Source organism: Staurois parvus, unplaced genomic scaffold (genome assembly GCF_062004578.1).
Source record: "Staurois parvus isolate SC_StPar_1 unplaced genomic scaffold, SC_StPar_1.0 ptg001328l, whole genome shotgun sequence".
NCBI classification, from domain to species: Eukaryota; Metazoa; Chordata; class Amphibia; order Anura; family Ranidae; genus Staurois; species Staurois parvus.
The window spans coordinates 3,104,586-3,121,820 of NW_028319124.1; the positions used below are offsets into that span (position 1 = coordinate 3,104,586).

The 17,235-nt window shown below is 42.2% G+C and overlaps 1 protein-coding gene across 4 annotated transcripts in view; it reads left to right on the top strand.

Moving 5' to 3' along the window:
- Window positions 1-835: 835 nt before the first annotated feature.
- WIZ (WIZ zinc finger) overlaps window positions 836-17,235 on the top strand; it is a 37,071-nt gene continuing 20,671 nt past the window's right edge. For 3 of the 4 annotated variants that reach the window (XM_089661263.1, XM_089661264.1, XM_089661266.1), the window contains exons 1-4: window positions 836-905; window positions 9,346-9,384; window positions 12,853-12,981; window positions 16,866-17,129. In XM_089661263.1, coding sequence (XP_089517389.1) covers window positions 887-905; window positions 9,346-9,384; window positions 12,853-12,981; window positions 16,866-17,129 — 451 coding nt within the window. In that variant the 5' untranslated portion in view covers window positions 836-886. The remainder of the gene's footprint in view (window positions 906-9,345; window positions 9,385-12,852; window positions 12,982-16,865; window positions 17,130-17,235) is intronic. The other variant, XM_089661265.1, reaches the window with a different exon arrangement.

Below are 17,235 nucleotides of genomic sequence, written 5' to 3' on the forward strand. Positions count from 1 at the left end.
AAAGCTCTATTTGTGGTGGAAAAAAAGGACGTAAATTTAATTTGGGTGCAGCGTTGCATGACCGCGCAATTGTCAGTTAAAGTAACGCAACGCTGTATCGTAAAAAATATCCTGGTCAGGAAGGGGGGTAAATCCTCTGGAGGACAAGTGGTTAATGGGGAGCAGAGAACCAGTCCTTAAAGAGGAAATTCCCCTTTTGGGTCCAGCTCCGCTTTACGTTGTATTACTCAGGAACATTATCTATATCGGTGATCAGTAACTTGTGATCTGACCGACTTTTTCTGCTGATCAGCTCTCCTTATTGTTGGTGTATTTTCTGTGTGGCCCAAGAAAATTCCTCTTCTTCCTATGTGGCCCAGGAAAGTCAAATGCTTGCACTGTGCCCCCCCCTCCCAAAGTATAGAGGGATTCATAGGTAACACAGATGCTAAAATTATGTTAAAATCTTTCAAAACCTGATTTTGGTTTACACAGCAAAACGTCTGGATCACTATGACAACCCAACAGCTAATATCATCAGAGTGGTCACCTAGGACAGCCTGGACACCACTGGTTTAACGTCAGACAGCACCCATTGTTCTCTGAATAGGCTACACTCGAAATGACCGACGTCTTACAACTCTGGAGCACCTAGGATAGCACACGTAATCACACAACTTCCTCCACACGGCCCAACGCCTAGCCGGGCTCAGGCCACACCAAATATGGCCGAAGGAGCTTCGCGCAGTTCTTAGACGTCACATCCTCTCCCGGGAGCCAATAGCGCTCGAGCTTTCAGTTTACGCTTGCAACGGATGCCAAGCAGACCAATGGGCGCGGTGTGCGTGAGGTGTGCTGTGCGCAGGCGCGGTGGCTGCTCTGGAAGTTGTTCCCCCGTGCTGTGGACATGGATGGCGGTAATAGAGGTGAGGATGGGAGTTCAGGGGGTGATTACTGGCGGGGGGCATGCGGGGCTGTGAACGGAGTAGGAGTGCGGCATGAAAGGAATGCAGGAAGTTGTAGCTTCTATTGTAGAGGGCGGTCTGGCCCCATCCCTGGTGTAGGACGGGAGGGCTCAGTATAAAGGACAAGTCTTTGGTTGGGACATCAGAAATCTGCTTCCTGCTGGGCCTCTCTCATTATTTTGGAGTATAAGAACTCCCCTCTCCATGCAGGAGCTGCTATATGATGCCTGACCGGTCAGTGATTCGGTTTCCATAGAAACTCAAGCACTGGGGTGTCCTGCTCAGCCTGGCGCCTGCACGTCCAGTAGCCCCATAGGCTGTAATTGGTTTCTGCCTCTCTCGTTAATGTATAGGGTGAAGGACATCAATTACAGCCTATGGGGCTACAGGCAGCAACCTGAAGAGCACGTCTTAGCGCCTGCGCTTCTTTGGAGACCGGATCACTGACCGGTCGAGCAGTGTATAGTGGCTCTTACATCGGTTTCCATAGAAAAGCAAGCACCGGGGTGTCCTGCTCAGCCTGGCGCCTGCACGCCCAGTAGCCCCATAGGCTGTAATTGGTTTCTTCCTCTCCGGTTAATGTATAGGGTGAAGGACATCAATTACAGCGTATGGGGCTACAGGCACCAACCTGAAGAGCACGTCTTAGCGCCTGCGCTTCTTTGGAAACTGGATCACTGACCGGTCAGGCAATGTATTGTGGCTCTTACATCGGTTTCCATGCACTTGGGTGTCCTCTTTGGCCTGGCGCCTGCACGCCCAGTAGTTTCATAAGTTGTAATGACTCTGCCTCTCCTATACATTGACGGGTATCTGTTACAACTGACAAGGCACAGGCGGCAAGCTAAAGCGGACATCTCGGCACTTGCATTTCTTTGGAAACCAGATTGCGAACTGCATGGGCAGCGTATAGTAGAAGGCCAGTATTTTGTGCTCTAAAAAGATTAGAGAAGGCCATCGGGGAGCTTATTTCTATTACACGTCTAATCATACACTTGTTGTAGAGGATTTATATAGCACCAACAATTTGCTCAGCACTTTACAATATAACGTGAGACAATACAGCAACAATACAGTTCGATACAAGAGGGATAGGAGGGCCCTACTCCTTGGAGCTTACAATCTAAGAGGGGGAGGGTTTATATAGCACCAACAGTTTGCACTGCACTTTACAAAATAGGCACAGTACCGGTTAAATACAATTCAAGGTATGAGGGTTAGCCTTGCTCGTGAGAGCTTACAATCTAAAACAGCCTCTCTCAACCAAGGCTCCTCCAGAGGTTGCCAGGGGCTTCTCAGGCAATGAACAAATTCTGCCTCTCAGATGAATATCCAGTGATCTCTTCTCTGTAAGGAGGAGGAATTATTATTCCAATGCCCACGAACCAGTGTTAATTATGACATCAAATTTCAATTTAGTTTAAAATGGTAGTACACTTGTTTTTTTTTTTCATTTTACTTACAGGTAAGATTATAATAAAGCTTACCTGTAGGCAAAATGAATATCTCCTAAAAGTGCACCATTTAGGAGCTATTCTCTCATTCCTAAAGCTGGCACATGCGCTCTGAAGGAACGGCATACCTCTGCTGTTCCTTCTTAGCTGTGTGCCGTGGCCCGGGACTCCTGCGCACATGTATGGGAGTGACGTCATCGCGGCCCGGCCTGTTAGACGGCTGAACCCGGGAGAAGATGGATGCCTTCATAATGCTGAATTATGACATTATCTTGCAGGAAATTTTTTTTTCTTGCGGTTTACTTCGCTTTAAGTGAGTCTTTTGACTAAAATGCCATTTTAGATAGCTGCATTTTTGTCTATTAAAATCTCCAGTACATTTTAGTCAACTAAAATCTAATGGGTTTAGTTAAATTGTAATGCATTATTTAAGCATTTCTTTAGAATTTCCAAACTCATTATATACTCTTGGAGTAAAATTTAATAACATTATTATTATTATACAGTATTTATAAAGCACCAATGGTTCGCTCAGCGCTGTACATTACAAAGGGGGACAGAACATATGACAGAACAATACCAATACAATGCAAAACATGAGGGGATTGAGGGCCCTGCTCTTTCGAGCTATGTTATTATTTATGATATTAAGGTTTGAACATGCACTGCAGACAGATTTAGGTTGTAAGTGGGGATGGGAAAGTAAATGGGAGTGAGGGAGTGCACAGGGCAAGGTACATTATACTTTGGGGATGGGTAGGTTATCTGCAAGTGGGGATGGAAATGGGAATGAGGGATTGCAGAGGGCAGGGTACATTATACTTTGAGGATAAGGAGGTGACTTGCAAGTTGGGATGGGGGAGTGATGGAGTGCATGGGGCTGAGAACTGGATGGTCTGGGGTGGCTGTTATTATACACAGTGCTAAGCACTGCTACCTTGCTGGGAGGGCAAAAACTCACCACGTCACATCCAGACAGACTCGGATCAGACGAGGGGAGTTCCTCTTCTGTGGTTTGAAGGACATTGTTCCAGAACTCACAGACAGGGAGCCTGCATCTCTCAGCCAATACAGCTTGCCGATAAGAGTCGGGGCTGGGGCTTTAACAAACAGGCAAAGCTCTGAGGAAGGCGCAAGTTCAGGTGGGTAAACATCCCTTAATCACGTTTTCGCATCATTTTTGTCTGCAGCTGATGAAAATATTTTCATCAACGAAATTAACACTGCCACAAATGTAAGGAGCATTCTTCCCAGTGACACTCATGCTTATGTACTATGAGCTGTAGATATAGTAATTATTGGTGTTCCCTGAGACCAAAAAGGTATTATAAGCTATTTTCCTCCATATTAAAAAGGTTGCATACGGCTGATTTAAACAGAAGGGGAAGTGACAAAAAAAAATAACTGTGTAGATGAGTTAGAGAAAATAAAATTTCAGTTCTTAGGTGGAGGTGGTTCTTAGGTGGATAGGTTTGCCTGAGGAGATGAGGTTTCAGGAATCATTCAAAGGTGTAAAGAGTAGGAGATAGCTGAATAGATCTAGGTAGGGAGCTCCAGGGATGGGAGATCATCTGAAGAAGTCCTGGAGGCAAGCATGGGAGGAGATGACGAGGAAGCTAAAGTGCAGGAGGTTTTGGAGGAGTGAAAAGGACAGTTTGTTTGATATTTTGGGATGAGGTTGGTGATGTAGATGGGGGCAGAGTTGTGGATAGCTTTGTATAGGGGCCTGACCTGTGTAGAAGTAGGTCAATGAGGAGGGAGATGCAGTAGTCAATGTGAGAGATAATGAGAGTGAATTAGTAGCATGGTGGTGTCATCGATTAAGATGGAGCGAATTTTGTAAATGTTACGACAGTGAAGATGGCAAGATTTGGAAGGTTTCGGTGTGGGCTTAAATGGAGAGGTTAGAGTTCAGGAGTACATCTAGTCCCTTGGTATGAGGAGAGAGAAGAAAAGTTGTGCCACGATCAAATGTTTTGGGAGGGGGGCTTAATATGAGTTAGGTTTTTGAGTTTTAGGAAGTGGTTTAACATCCCTTAGTTTAGTGTTGCGCAAGAAGAGAGATACATTTGGGTGTCATCAGCATGGAGATTGAAAGCCGTGCAAGATTATCAGCTGACCAAGGGAGGAGGTGTAGACAGAATAGAAGGGGTCTTAGGACAGAGTCTGTGAGGCCAAGGGACTGGAGTTTTTTTGAGGAGGGGTGGGTGGTCGACTGTGTCGAAAGCAGCAGGAAAGTGTAAAAGTACTAAGTTGTAGCCATTAGTTTAGCAGTTAGTAAGTTGTTAATGAGTCTTAGAGGTGACGTTTCTGTGGAGTGTTGCAAGCGAAAGAAGACCTGTAAGGGTTAAAAAATATTATCAATGAGGTAGCAGAGTAGGAATTCTTGGAGTTTGGAGATGAATAGATGCAAAGAAATAGCTCTTAAATTATTCAGATTAGTAGGATCCAGCAAGGGCATGTTATGTATCAGGGTCATCATTGCATCTTTTAGAGCAGGGATCTCCAAACTATGGCCCTCCAGTTATTGAGTAACTGCAAGTCCCATGAAGCTTTGCAAGACTCTGACAGCCACAGGCAAGACTCCCGGAGGCAGAGGCATGATCAGACTTGTAGAATAGCTGGAGGGCCATAGTTTGGAGACCCCTGTTTTAAAGGGCTGGGGAAGATGCCAGTAGAGACGGATCGAATGTAAATGGAATTAAGAGAGTGTAAAATAGAGCAAGAGGGTGACTGGACTAGCTGAGATGGAATTGGGTCCAGGGGATAGGTGGTGAGGTGGGCGTCAGAGGACAGTTTAGCAGCATAGTCGGTGGATGTAGTGGTAGAGATTGTATGGCAGAGATAATTGGGCAGTATCAATCTCAATCAAAAAATGTCTATCTTGTTTTTAAAATAACTGGCAATGTCTGGTTTAGTGAATAAGTTATTAGGCAGAGACAGTGGGGCACAAAGTTGAGAGGTAAGGGTAGAAAAGTGTTGACAGGGACTGGATGAGAGCCTTTTAATGAGAGTGACAATATAGGACAGTTTGGCAGCACGGAGGGAGGTTTTATATTTTAGAAGGACAGCTTTATGAAGGACAAAGTCTTGCAGGGACCTAGCTTTATGCCACACTTAGCCCTGGTTCACACTTGTGTGGGTACGGAAGTCTATTCATTTGAGTGGGAGCCGTGCTTGTGTTTTCTGCAAAAAAAGGTGCATGCACCTTTTTAAAAATGCTGCTGCAGAAAAATCCCGTGGTCTTTTTGACCATGCAGTTTTACCTGCAAATGCACTGCAGGCTGAGATGCGTGGGGGTGCCATTCCTTCTGAATGGCAGCCCTGCATGTTTTGTGAGAGCAGCGCGATTTTTCTGCGGGTGCAGGAACCGATGCAATTCCCACAACCAAGCCCTCACAGTGTGAACCAGGGCTAAATCCTTGAAAGGGAGAAAAAAATGCTCAAAATAACAAACCGATCCTCTGCACCCAATAATGCATTACACAATCCCTGCTGATATATGGAGCCATTTCAGACTGACATTTGTTGCAGTTAATGCTAACAAAGCCAGGTTTTGCCTATAGCAAATTGCTTGGTGAAAAAAACTTTCCAGTGCCTATAGTGCTTCTGCCCCCAGATACAAAATACTGTCAATTATTGGCCTCAGCAATTTGCTGTGGCGAAGAATCTCTTCTACAAAATCATCTGTCTGACATGACCCATAGACTGTGTGCACATGAAGGGGATGTTTGCTGAACCTCTATAGAGATAATGGACTCCATTCATGAAGTGGTACCTACCGCTTTTTAGGAAATGTGGTAAAATACCACTTAACCTTCTTCTTTTTAAAAAAAAAAAAATTTTTTTCGGTTTTCACAAAAGTTTTCTGAAATACCGCATGCTGTATTTTTCTGAAATATGCAGTATTTATTGTATGAAACCATGCTGTATTTTATCTCGTGCGCTATCCAGTGGAATGAATACAGTGGAGAAGAATTAGAGACCCTGTCAGTTTTTATTGCTAATAGAGGTACAATGGTTAAACCATAGATATATGCAAACTCACTTGGTCAGTACAGTCCCTGCAGCATATGTATTAATAAAAAAGTGACTAGCATACAGGTCAAAGGATAGCTGCTTTCACAGGACACACGTGGTGTATCAAAAACAACTACCGTAAGTTAAATTCAGTAAATACAAAATATCTTTATAAATGTCAAATATTGAATGGAAATTGTATAAAAAAATCACACATATATAAATACCCTTATTCTACAACATTGTCTTTTTTTATTAGTGAAAGAAGGGTATTTATGCAGTGCCTTGAAAAATTATTCATACCCCTTGAAAAATTTCCACATTTTGTCATGTTACAATCAAAAACATAAATGCATTTTATTGGGATTTTGTGTGATAGACCAACACAAAGTGGTTCTACAAAGTATTGACTCCGGGGGGGCTGAATACAAATGCCGCCACACTTTTCAGATATTTATTTGTAAAATAATTTTGAAAACCATTTATCTTCCTTCTACTTTACAATTATGTGCCACTTTGTGTCTATCACATACAACCAAAAACGTAAATGTATTTAATTGGGATTTTAACAGGACAAAATGTAGAAAATTTCAAGGGGTATGAATACTTTTCTCAAGGCACTGTATATATGTGTGATTTGTGATACTATTTTCACTCAATATTTGATATTTAGAAATATATTTTGTATTTACTTAAAGTATAACTAAAAAAAATAATTTTTTTTTTGTGTTTTGGATAAGGTGGAGAGGTTTTAGAACACCTATTAGGTTTTTACTGCTGTTTGTCCCCATTAAGGAGATTCACTCTCTATTTCTCCTTTTTACCATTATTGAAAGTAAAAGAAAATTCCCAAATTTTGGGGTGTCCCCAGAAAAGTAATACAGAGGAAATCTACCAATGGGACACTAGTTCTGGTGACATGGGGGACTCCAATGCATTCCCTTAATTTGCAGGGATTTCCTCTCACTTCCTGTTTTGGGAACCCCTGAGGGGATCTTGTCTGATCTTGGGGTTAATCCTGAAGTGAGATCTGGACCTACATTTAAATTAAGCCTCGCTCCCCCTGATTTTTTTTTGTTTTTTCTTTTTCCGTTTCTCATCTCCCTTAACACAGCTATTTAATCATATATTTACTGTAATTTTTTTTATTTGGCAATGTGTATTTTGTTGTGTGAAATTGGTCTGTGGTTTATTTGTGGGCTCCTCCGTAATTGCACAAATCTGTTTGCTTTGCTTGCAATTACTTTTGCTAATTAAACTGATTGATAGGTGGAGCCTATAATGTTTACTACAATATATTCAGTTAAATGTTTCATTTATAGTTCTGAATAAAGCTGTGTTGGCTGAACCACATCAACTGAATTGTACTTTTGCGTTCTTTACACTGTGGTTTTCTGAATAAATCTCAAGATTTTATAAGCAACAATAGCTGTGTGGATCAACTACATGGACCATTGTGATATGCATGTACATTGTATTATGTTTGGAGTCATTGGGAGTTTTGTGCAGGTAATATGTATATGCTTGTATATACACAAAAAAAGTCTCTGGAAATCTGGCAAATTGACAAGACAAAATAGATTTTACTACATGTAATGGGGTGGATTTACTAAAGGCACAGACTGAGCACTTTGCAAGTAAAGTTACTCCAGAGCTTAGTAAATGAGGGTGAGCTCTGCTGAGTTCCAACATCCAATCATGTGCAAGAAAAAATGCACATTTTACCTTGCATGTGATTTGGGTATTCTTTGCAAAGTGAAGCTTTACCTCATTTACTAAGCTGTGAAGCAACATGCAAAATGCAAGGTCTGTTTGCTGTAAAGTAGAACTATAGGCAAAACTTTTTTTTTTTTTTGGTATAGAGTAATGGAGGGTCATAACCCTTGTACGTTCCCCCCCCCCCCACTAACTATGTACTATTGGGGAAATTTCCATTCACTTCGTTTGCAGTAGCCGAAACGGGAAATGAGAGGAAATCCCTTGAGGCCCCCCGGGTCACCAGAACCAGTGTCCCCATTGGAAAAGTTCCCCTCTATTACTGTTCTGGGGAAAACCCACATTTTGGGATTTTCTTTTACTTTCATTTTCAATGATAATGGTAAACAGGACAAATAGAGAAGGTGAATCTCCTTAAAGGGGTCACAGACAGCAATACAAACCTGACAGGTGTTCTTATCCACCTCCACTCTATCCAAAACCGAAAAAAAAAAAATGTTCCTTTGGTTATACATTAGATAAATCAACCTCAATGATTTCCATATTTAGGTTTCTATGCATTACCGTTGAGAGAAGTGATCTGTAAAGGCAGACTCTACTCAAAATTGGCTATTATATTTTTACATTCCTTAAATACCGCATGCCTGGACCACTACTTAATTACCACATGCATTTAATAATTCTTTATTTCCGTCTGTGAATTGACTTTAACTCTATTTTATGTGGTATTTACCAAGCTTTTTGCAGTAAATACTGTAAAACGGCATAGTGAATTACCAATTTCAGGATCACATATTTAGGGAAAATGTGTCTGGACCCCTAAATACCACATGCGATCTGCTTTAGTGAATGGAGCCCATTGTCACAGTTTGGCTTTTGCTAGAATCTATTTGTACGTTAGCTTTAACAAATTTTGCAGCCATTCCCCTAAATGATTTATAACTGCCCCCCTTATTTTGTTGTTGCCATTCTTCTTGGTCCTAAAACTAAAAAATGGGGGCACTCATTAGACTGATAGACGTAGAATGAGGGTTTAGATGCCACAGACTGTAAAAATGGTGCTGCCATCTTTAGACAATAGCTTTGTACCACAAGGGTTCAAATAGAAGAAAGAAGGTCATGTTTTACCCAGACACTTGTGGAATTTGTTGACTGAAAATATTTCCTTTTTGTGTATTATTATTATTATTATATTTTTTTTACATTAACAGGATTTGGACCTTGGGGTCAAGGTAGAAATCTTCAGGGAGGTAAGGACCATAGATCACTGTGTGATTCCAAGTTTCTGCTGATTATTAAATCTGTACCATTTCTGGATTTAAATGTATGAAAGGCAGGACAGAAAGTAGGGGGTTGCCTATAGTAGCTAGTCAATGGTTTACTTTCACAATCTAACCTAAACTATCAAGAAAAGGCAGATTTAAAAGGGTAGTGCCAGGCTAAATACACATACAGCCTTGGGATATGATCTGAATATGGGTAATATAATGCCAGGAGTGAATATCCTGTACTTATTGTAATATGAATACAGGAAGTAAAATGGAACTTTTGTTTCTCCCTTAGTTTTCAATCTGTGTACAGGACTCCGAGAATATGTCCTGGATGGCAGATATAGTCCCCCGATATTTGAGTCATGGTCCCTTTTAAGATGGGCAGTTTTGGAGACCTTGCTTGGAACTGAGATGTTCTGGATTGATAAGTCTGTATTGGGGACCCAGAATTTTGGAGATTCAAGGGGTTTTGGGTGGAAAGAACGTTCAAACCCTGACTACCGGGACTCTGGTCCCAAAGGGGTTAAGCTCCAGGTAAAGGAGGCTTGAAAGGCAGCAGGTTGAAATCAATACCTGTGTCAGTGAGGCAGTGTGGAGGAGTTCATAAGATGTAAGTAAGGTGAATGCTGTGGGTACCGAGCCACTTATTGCTTAACCCATGTGGCCTGTATGGCACCCTGAGACCCAGAGGAACCCCACCCCAGTATGGGACTAAGAGCTCAGCAGGGAGCCAGTCTTGTGGTTCCTGTGTGCTTATCTGTGAACTGTTTATTTGACTTTTTTGTTGATGAAAAGTTGTTTGACTTGTTCGAAGGAACTAATAAAGAACTGTTTGCTTTTACAAAGACTGCTGGTGATCTCGAGTCCCTATATGACACCTGATATAGGTATTGTATGTACAAACTCATAATTTAGAAAGTTCACTAGTTTTGGCGGGAGGAGTGAATAAATAGTGGTGGTGGTTTATTTCAAATACACTTATCCTAAAAGTAATAAAGAATAAATGTGTATGTTGGATTTATAGAAAACGGCTAGTGCATTGGAAGGGTTTTGTCTTGGTGTCTTGTTCCCTTTTCCTCTCAGAAATGTACTCACACAAGGTGACACAGGACTGACTGCCTCTACACACTGCACTGGGGAAGAGGAAGTGAGCAGAGAGCCTAGAAACTCCAGGCTCAGCCTCTACTCTTCTCTGCATGCTCTTGAATGGTGACAAGGGGTGAATGGTGGCTGGGTCAGCAGGGACAGAGGAAACATTGGTGGAGTACTGAGTGGCACAGGGGTGGTAGCTGGCGAAAAAAGTGTCTTGGGTGTTGGGGTTCAGAGTCTGGGAGGCAGAGAGGTCTCAAGTCAGGAGTGCAGTAGTAGTGGAGTAGGGGGTTGCTGGGAGGTAGAGAGTTTCAGAGTCAAGGGTACAGTGCTAATTCCCTCCCACTTTGCTGATCCCTTCTCCGTTGTATAGTCGCACATTTCTTGCACCAAGTCTACCAGCATTCTGTCTACTTGTTTTCCTGTAGCCGGCAGACTTTTTACTTGGCCTGAGTCTGTGTTGCAATTAGACATGGCGTTATAATTTCTGATCCTGTTGGCTACTCCAGCTTCCCTACACCCCAGCTTCTGCTGCTGGAAGAAAGGACTGCATCTGGAGTCCTTCCTGCCAGCTTTTACTTCACAGCTGACGCTCATCACTGTGTCTTCAACCAACCCTCACCACCACACTAGCAGTGCTGCTCCAGGTCATCACTTTGCTGGCACCACCTTTCTCACCACCATGCCTGAAACCTCCTCACCACTGCACTTTCACGCCAACTCCCCTGTGTTCTTGTCACTACAGCTGATCCCCTTCCTACTTCTGCACAGCAACTCCCATGTCTGTGCCTGACCCCTATCCCCAAACCCACAACCCCCAGTTCGCTTTTCGCTGCACCAATGCCCGCCTCTGCAGTGGTGCATGCCTCAGTGCTCCTCACCCTAGTACTGAAGCACACTTTTGTGCTCTCCACCGCTGCAATGACGAGTCCTTCCATATTCAAACCCTTTCAAGCAACTGCCACACTTTTGGTAGTGGAGCAATAAAGTGAAATTGCAATCAAAGCTTTTTTTTTTTTTTTTTTTTGCTTTTTTTTTCCTTGTTTAATTTGTAAAATTTAAAAATTCTGTTCACCTAACATCTCACTTAATACTTACCACAGCAAAAATTGAGTGCCGATCTATCAAATGGGGGCACTGGAAGCAATAAAAATCTGACTGAGGTTTTAACCTTTCCCTGTTCAAAATTAGAAATTAATTTTGCTGGAGCTGTTTTGAAGATATAAATATAGTTTCAGATGCAATTTTAGTCTAGGTAGACTTTGTTGCCAAAAGGAGAGTAAATATTGGCACATCTTTCCGGAAGCAATATGCTACACATTTTCCATGCTGTGCAGTGTTTATATCTTCTGAGGTCTATCTTCAGTCCATAAGCCCGAGCTTGTACTTAAAAACCAGGACAGGGATGGTGTGTGTCATGTCACCTTCTAGTAAATAAGGCCAGCCTGGCACACCCCCTTGTCATCATTGTTGGAATATGCATTTACCTTCCAGGCTGCCTACCAAGGTTTCCACTGTTCTGGCCTCAATACATTACAAATTGAGGTTAATCATTTCAGTAATATGGTATCCATACTTATTTACAGTTTGGCACTGCAGAATTATCTTTTTGAAGAAGACCTTTATTCAATATGCATATTGGCACTACAAAATGCTTGCTGTTCAGCACTGGTGATATTTTAGGCCAGTTATGGTTTGCTTAAAGCCTAACTACAACCAAAAATGTTTTTTTCAGTTTTGGATAGTTTGGAAGATTTTCTTTTGGGTTTTGTGACAGATTTTCCCTTGCCCCCTGTCCTTGTGTCACCTGTGCAAGAAGTGGAGAGTGTAACAGTCTCTGAAAGGCATAGACAGACATAACAACAAATGTATAGCGCTGCTTCTAAAAAATATATAAAAAATTAAACACAAATGATGACAGTAATAGTAAAATACTGATTAACACAGTGCTATGAAATAAACAAATATATACATGAATAAGCAACAAATCACTCCAGTGCTGAAGTAATCCCAACCCTACATGCAGTGTTATAAGCCAACATACTGTGAATAAAAATCACTGTAACAGACTGAGTGATAGAAGTCATCATCAATTAAGTCCATATCATTCTTTTCTTCTTGCATGTGTGACCATAACACCAGTGTTGTAAAAGTGACTCTCTTTCAACGTGAATACACCCACACTGACATGCACAAGTTGGTTTGACTTGAAGAATTGTTGGGGTAGGAGGCCACCATGCCTTTGCCAGGGTTTGTTTTGACGCCGTGAGCATAATTGTCTGCTAAGGTGTCTTTTAATGGTTTGGGGGATTAGGCCTTATTCTTGTGCAGTCTTTGACTTGGCTGATTTCCTTACAGCACTGGCTTCAAATGAAGATGATGGGCCACCGATAGATCGGGGTGGAGCACAAGGTTCAAAGCCTGAGCAAAGCTCAGCTGAGAAAATGGTTTCAGATCAGAGCGCCAGCAAAATGGAAGATTCTAAAGGTAATGTTACACCTTGTGTCTGTGTAATGGCAGGACAAAAAAGTGTCTTGTTTAAAAGCTGAACACCAAGCAATCTTGAAAAGCAGTACAGTTATGTATTCATAACAAATATTTCTTTTTGTTTTGCCCATTGACGGCTGGAGGAAGACTTAAATTCCAAAATCGCCAGGTTATACTGTTGTCTACAGGAGACGTGGACACTGGCAAAGGACAAACCTGTAGGCCAGTCTGGGATAACCCCTCCTATGCCAGCATGCTTGAATTATTTGCTAGTGTACAAAAAAAAATTTTTTTGTCTAACCTTTTTCTCCACACTGCTGCTAGAGTTGGTCTCTACAATTTCATCTAGCCAGTGCAGTGTCCTCAGTTTAACCTTTGGAGTGGTCCATCCAGACCTTTAGACACTGGGTTTAGTGTAAGGTGCTTTCTACACCCCATTCTAGTAACAAGCTAGCCATGGAGTGCTTTTCAGGTTAACGGCTGTTGCCATTTTCCCAGTGCTTGTCCTATCACTTATTCCACTAACTCCCTCTAAGTAGCCTGATTAGGCAAAGCACAGGGAGCTACCTCACATATTCAGATCATTGGATGCCTTTTAAATTCCTGCTTTCTGCCAGTTCCCACTACAGATGGGGTGAACTCTGAGGAACTTTGTGATAACATCATCCACTTGGTGTTGTGGCGCATACACTCCACATGCTTTCCCGCAGTTGTTTCATGAATACCTGAGGCCTTGCCTTGTACCCTGATCTTTACTTTGCATAAGGACCATACCATTGCAACTTATCTGATTCTAGACCTAGGGATGGCAGTCCCGCTGTATTGTTTGCTCTTCGCTCACACTCTACTAACTGATCTCCTGTTGCTTGAAGCACACCTAGTGATGCGTCCAACATCTGCAGGGTTCCCTTTATTTTCAGTTTGTGGTCCTCCCATGTAGCCTGCCATCTGTACTTTCCTAAGTGACTTCCATTTGAGGGTACAGTTACCACATGTTCTGTCAAGCAATGTAGCCTTAACTTACCAGATTTAGGAATGGTTTGTATGGATATGGAACCTTCAGAAACTAATGCTGGAACCAACTCAATTGGAGTATCTTGGTTTTTTCCTAGACACAGCTCAGGTTAGAGTTTTTTTTTCTTTCCATGGAGCAACTCTGTACTCACAGACATGTACTCTTCAGTCCAGGAGTTGTCTGTCTCCTTCTGCATGAGAGTCCTGGGTCTGGTGGTAACTTCCTTCAAGGCAGTCCTAGTTGCCCAGTTTTACTCTTGACTACTGCAATGCAATATTTTGTCATTGTGTCACAAGGTAGTCCAGTCTCTGGACAGACCAATTTGTTTGGGGCCGAGGACCAGGTTGTCCCTGGTTTGGCTCAGGATTCTGGCTCTGGAATCAAGAAAATCCTTTCTTCCCTTCCTTTGGAATATCCTTGCCCTCTAGGACTTTTCAACGTTGGGCTACTTTTTCCTGGATTGTAAGGTGGCACATGTTCTTCTGTTTACACATTCTCTGAGTTCTACCAGGATGTTCAGGCCTCATTTGATGCCAGCTTCAGGTGTAAGGTCCTCCCACCTTGGTTCCTTGAGCTTCAGGTGTAAGGTCCTCCCACCTTGGTTCCTTGAGCTTCAGGTGTAAGGTCCTCCCACCTTGGTTCCTTGAGCTGCAGACTCTGCAACAGTATACATATGCAAATAGAAGCAGAGACCAGAGTGTGCAGCACTTATTTAACTGTGCAAACAGCAAGCTGAGGGTGATTGCGTCCTGCAGTAGTGATTCAGTGAATGTCTTGACTGGATTACAAGACTGACTGTAGAGAATAACAGATCATTTGGCAGGTAAAACTGTACCCATGAACAATGTGCATTTAGCTGCTTGGCTGGAATCCAGCTTTCAAAAGAATATCTTTCAACACTGCATATGTAAATGTGCAAATCCTATTCACATGAGAATCATTTGTATTCTGAATGTGTTAACTGCGTCCAAACCACATGGAGAATTACATAGGTTTGAATGGGCTCTTAGTAGCATGACATTTCAGCACTGATGCACCACTGGCTCTTTATCTTTAAAGAGGGTTGAGGTAAAAACTAAAGTTTTGTCATATCTCCTAACAATGGTTTCTACCTCATGGTGGCTTGTTTAAAAAGCACTTTCCAGGCTTTTATAGCCTCCGGGTCTCCCTTTAAGAAAAAGAACCAAATGTTTTACCGGTATGGCGATAGTTGGGCCCCTTCAAAATGGGCTCTTTAGGTTGATGTCCCTTGATAGGGGTCACATATATAGAATTTCCAAAAATGTTGTCCCAAGTTCTTGGGTGATCAATTCTTCTCATTGGAGGGATGAAAGTTTGACTTTAATGATCTAATCCAGCTTTAGATTCGTCACTTACAGCTAGGCCGACTTTTGAAATATACATGCCAACCCTTAAAGGATAAGTTCACCTTTTAGTAAAAAATAATAAATGCAACTTTTTTGCTGGTAAAAAAATGTGAATTTTTTATTTTTGTCTGCAGAGCCTGTAAAGCATTGCACCAGCGATTAGCATATCTCTGGTGCCATGCAGGTCTCCTGCAGATCTGTCAGTATATCTGCTTGTCCAGACAGGTTGTAGAAGCAAGCAGATATACTGACAGGAACAATGAATGAACTACCACAGTGCTCCACAGCGCCGTGGTAGTTCTTTGAGGAGTACAAGCTGACACCCACTAAGGTTGTCGGGACTTGTAGTCTCTCATTCACAGAGGACTTTTAAACTTTTGACTAGCGGGGGGGAGAAGATGCCCTATTAGCTGTCAAAGTGGGGGCTGGTCTGATCATAACATGTTACACCCTGAATATGGGTGTCACATGTTACTGAAGGTGAACTTATCCTTTTAATCTATCCTATTTTCAGTTGCTCCATGTAAGTGCTTACCACAGACTTGGAGGGGGGAATGCATGTCATAGAGAAGACTTAAAACAATTTTGGAGACAATGTATATGCAATAAGAAACTTGCACATTGATGAAAAAAGGTGTTTTCTATATGAATATTTCAACTGACTTTTTTCATATAGAACTTCATATAGAACGGCCGGAAAAACCTGGCAGTGATTGTATCCCTCCTCCACACTGTATAGAATTTTTGTGTAGACTTATGCTTGCATGTGAAACTCCAGCACAAACCCCTTTTCCCCTAGAGGAGGACTACTGTTTGTGTCTTTGTTGAGAATGTTCACCTTCACTTCCTGTCCTGGAGAGACCATTGGAAGTATGGGGAACAGGAGCCTCTACAGATTCTGTTCTCTTCTCCTGGTGTATGCTGCAAAATGTGAGATTTTTCTTTTTTCCGGGACAGACAGTAGTAATATTTTGCCAGATGTTCTATGCTTCCCTACTAAAATTAAAAAACAAGAAAAAAAATTTGGGGTGGATCTCTTACTTCAAATGCTACTTCTCCTTTTAGTATCATCACAGCTGTAGTCTGTTGTGCTAATAAATTTTTTATGTTTTGTTTTTTCCTGTTTTTAGAATGTCAGTAACCTGTAGAATGAGGCTGGAAACATACCTTCTCATTTTGGTGCAATTTATATTTTCTCTTATGCATTTTCCATTGAAATCAATGCAAAAGTATCAAATGGTAAAGCACATTGCTTTGCGTTTGTAGCAGACTTTACAGTGCAATTTGCATTGCATGTCTGTACACAATGACTTCCCTTTTTAATATGTATTACTTTGCACGTTGACATATTTTGTTGTGTTTACATTGAAATTAATGGAAGATGCATTGGGCCACAACTCAAAGGTGTGTGTTCCAGCCTAAGTGCAGTCATTTAAGCTGCATTAGCACTAAAGTGATGATGTTCAATTGGTAATTAATTTTGTGGTTGATACCCCTGCCAGGCCAAGGTTCCCTTACATGTGAGATGTGTGGAGCGTGCTTTGAGACCCGGAAGGGCTTGGCCAGCCACTCACGCTCCCACCTACGGCAACTTGGGATTCCAGGGTCTGAAACCACTGGTGCTGCCATTGATATGCTGAAAGAGATAGTCAAGCAGGGCAAGCTTCCGAAAGATGAGAGCTCATTGGGGGCCAAGAAGGTGGTCAGTCCCCAGCAAGAATCCTCCAAAGTCCAGTGGGGGGATGAGGACGGGCCTTTGAATCTGAGTGAGTGGAGCTGGGAGGCCACTAGTGCCAGGGGTGGGCATTTTAGGAATGTTGGGAGGCTATGGGGAGGCATCTGCTGTAATATTCAGCCTGTCTCACGCTTTCC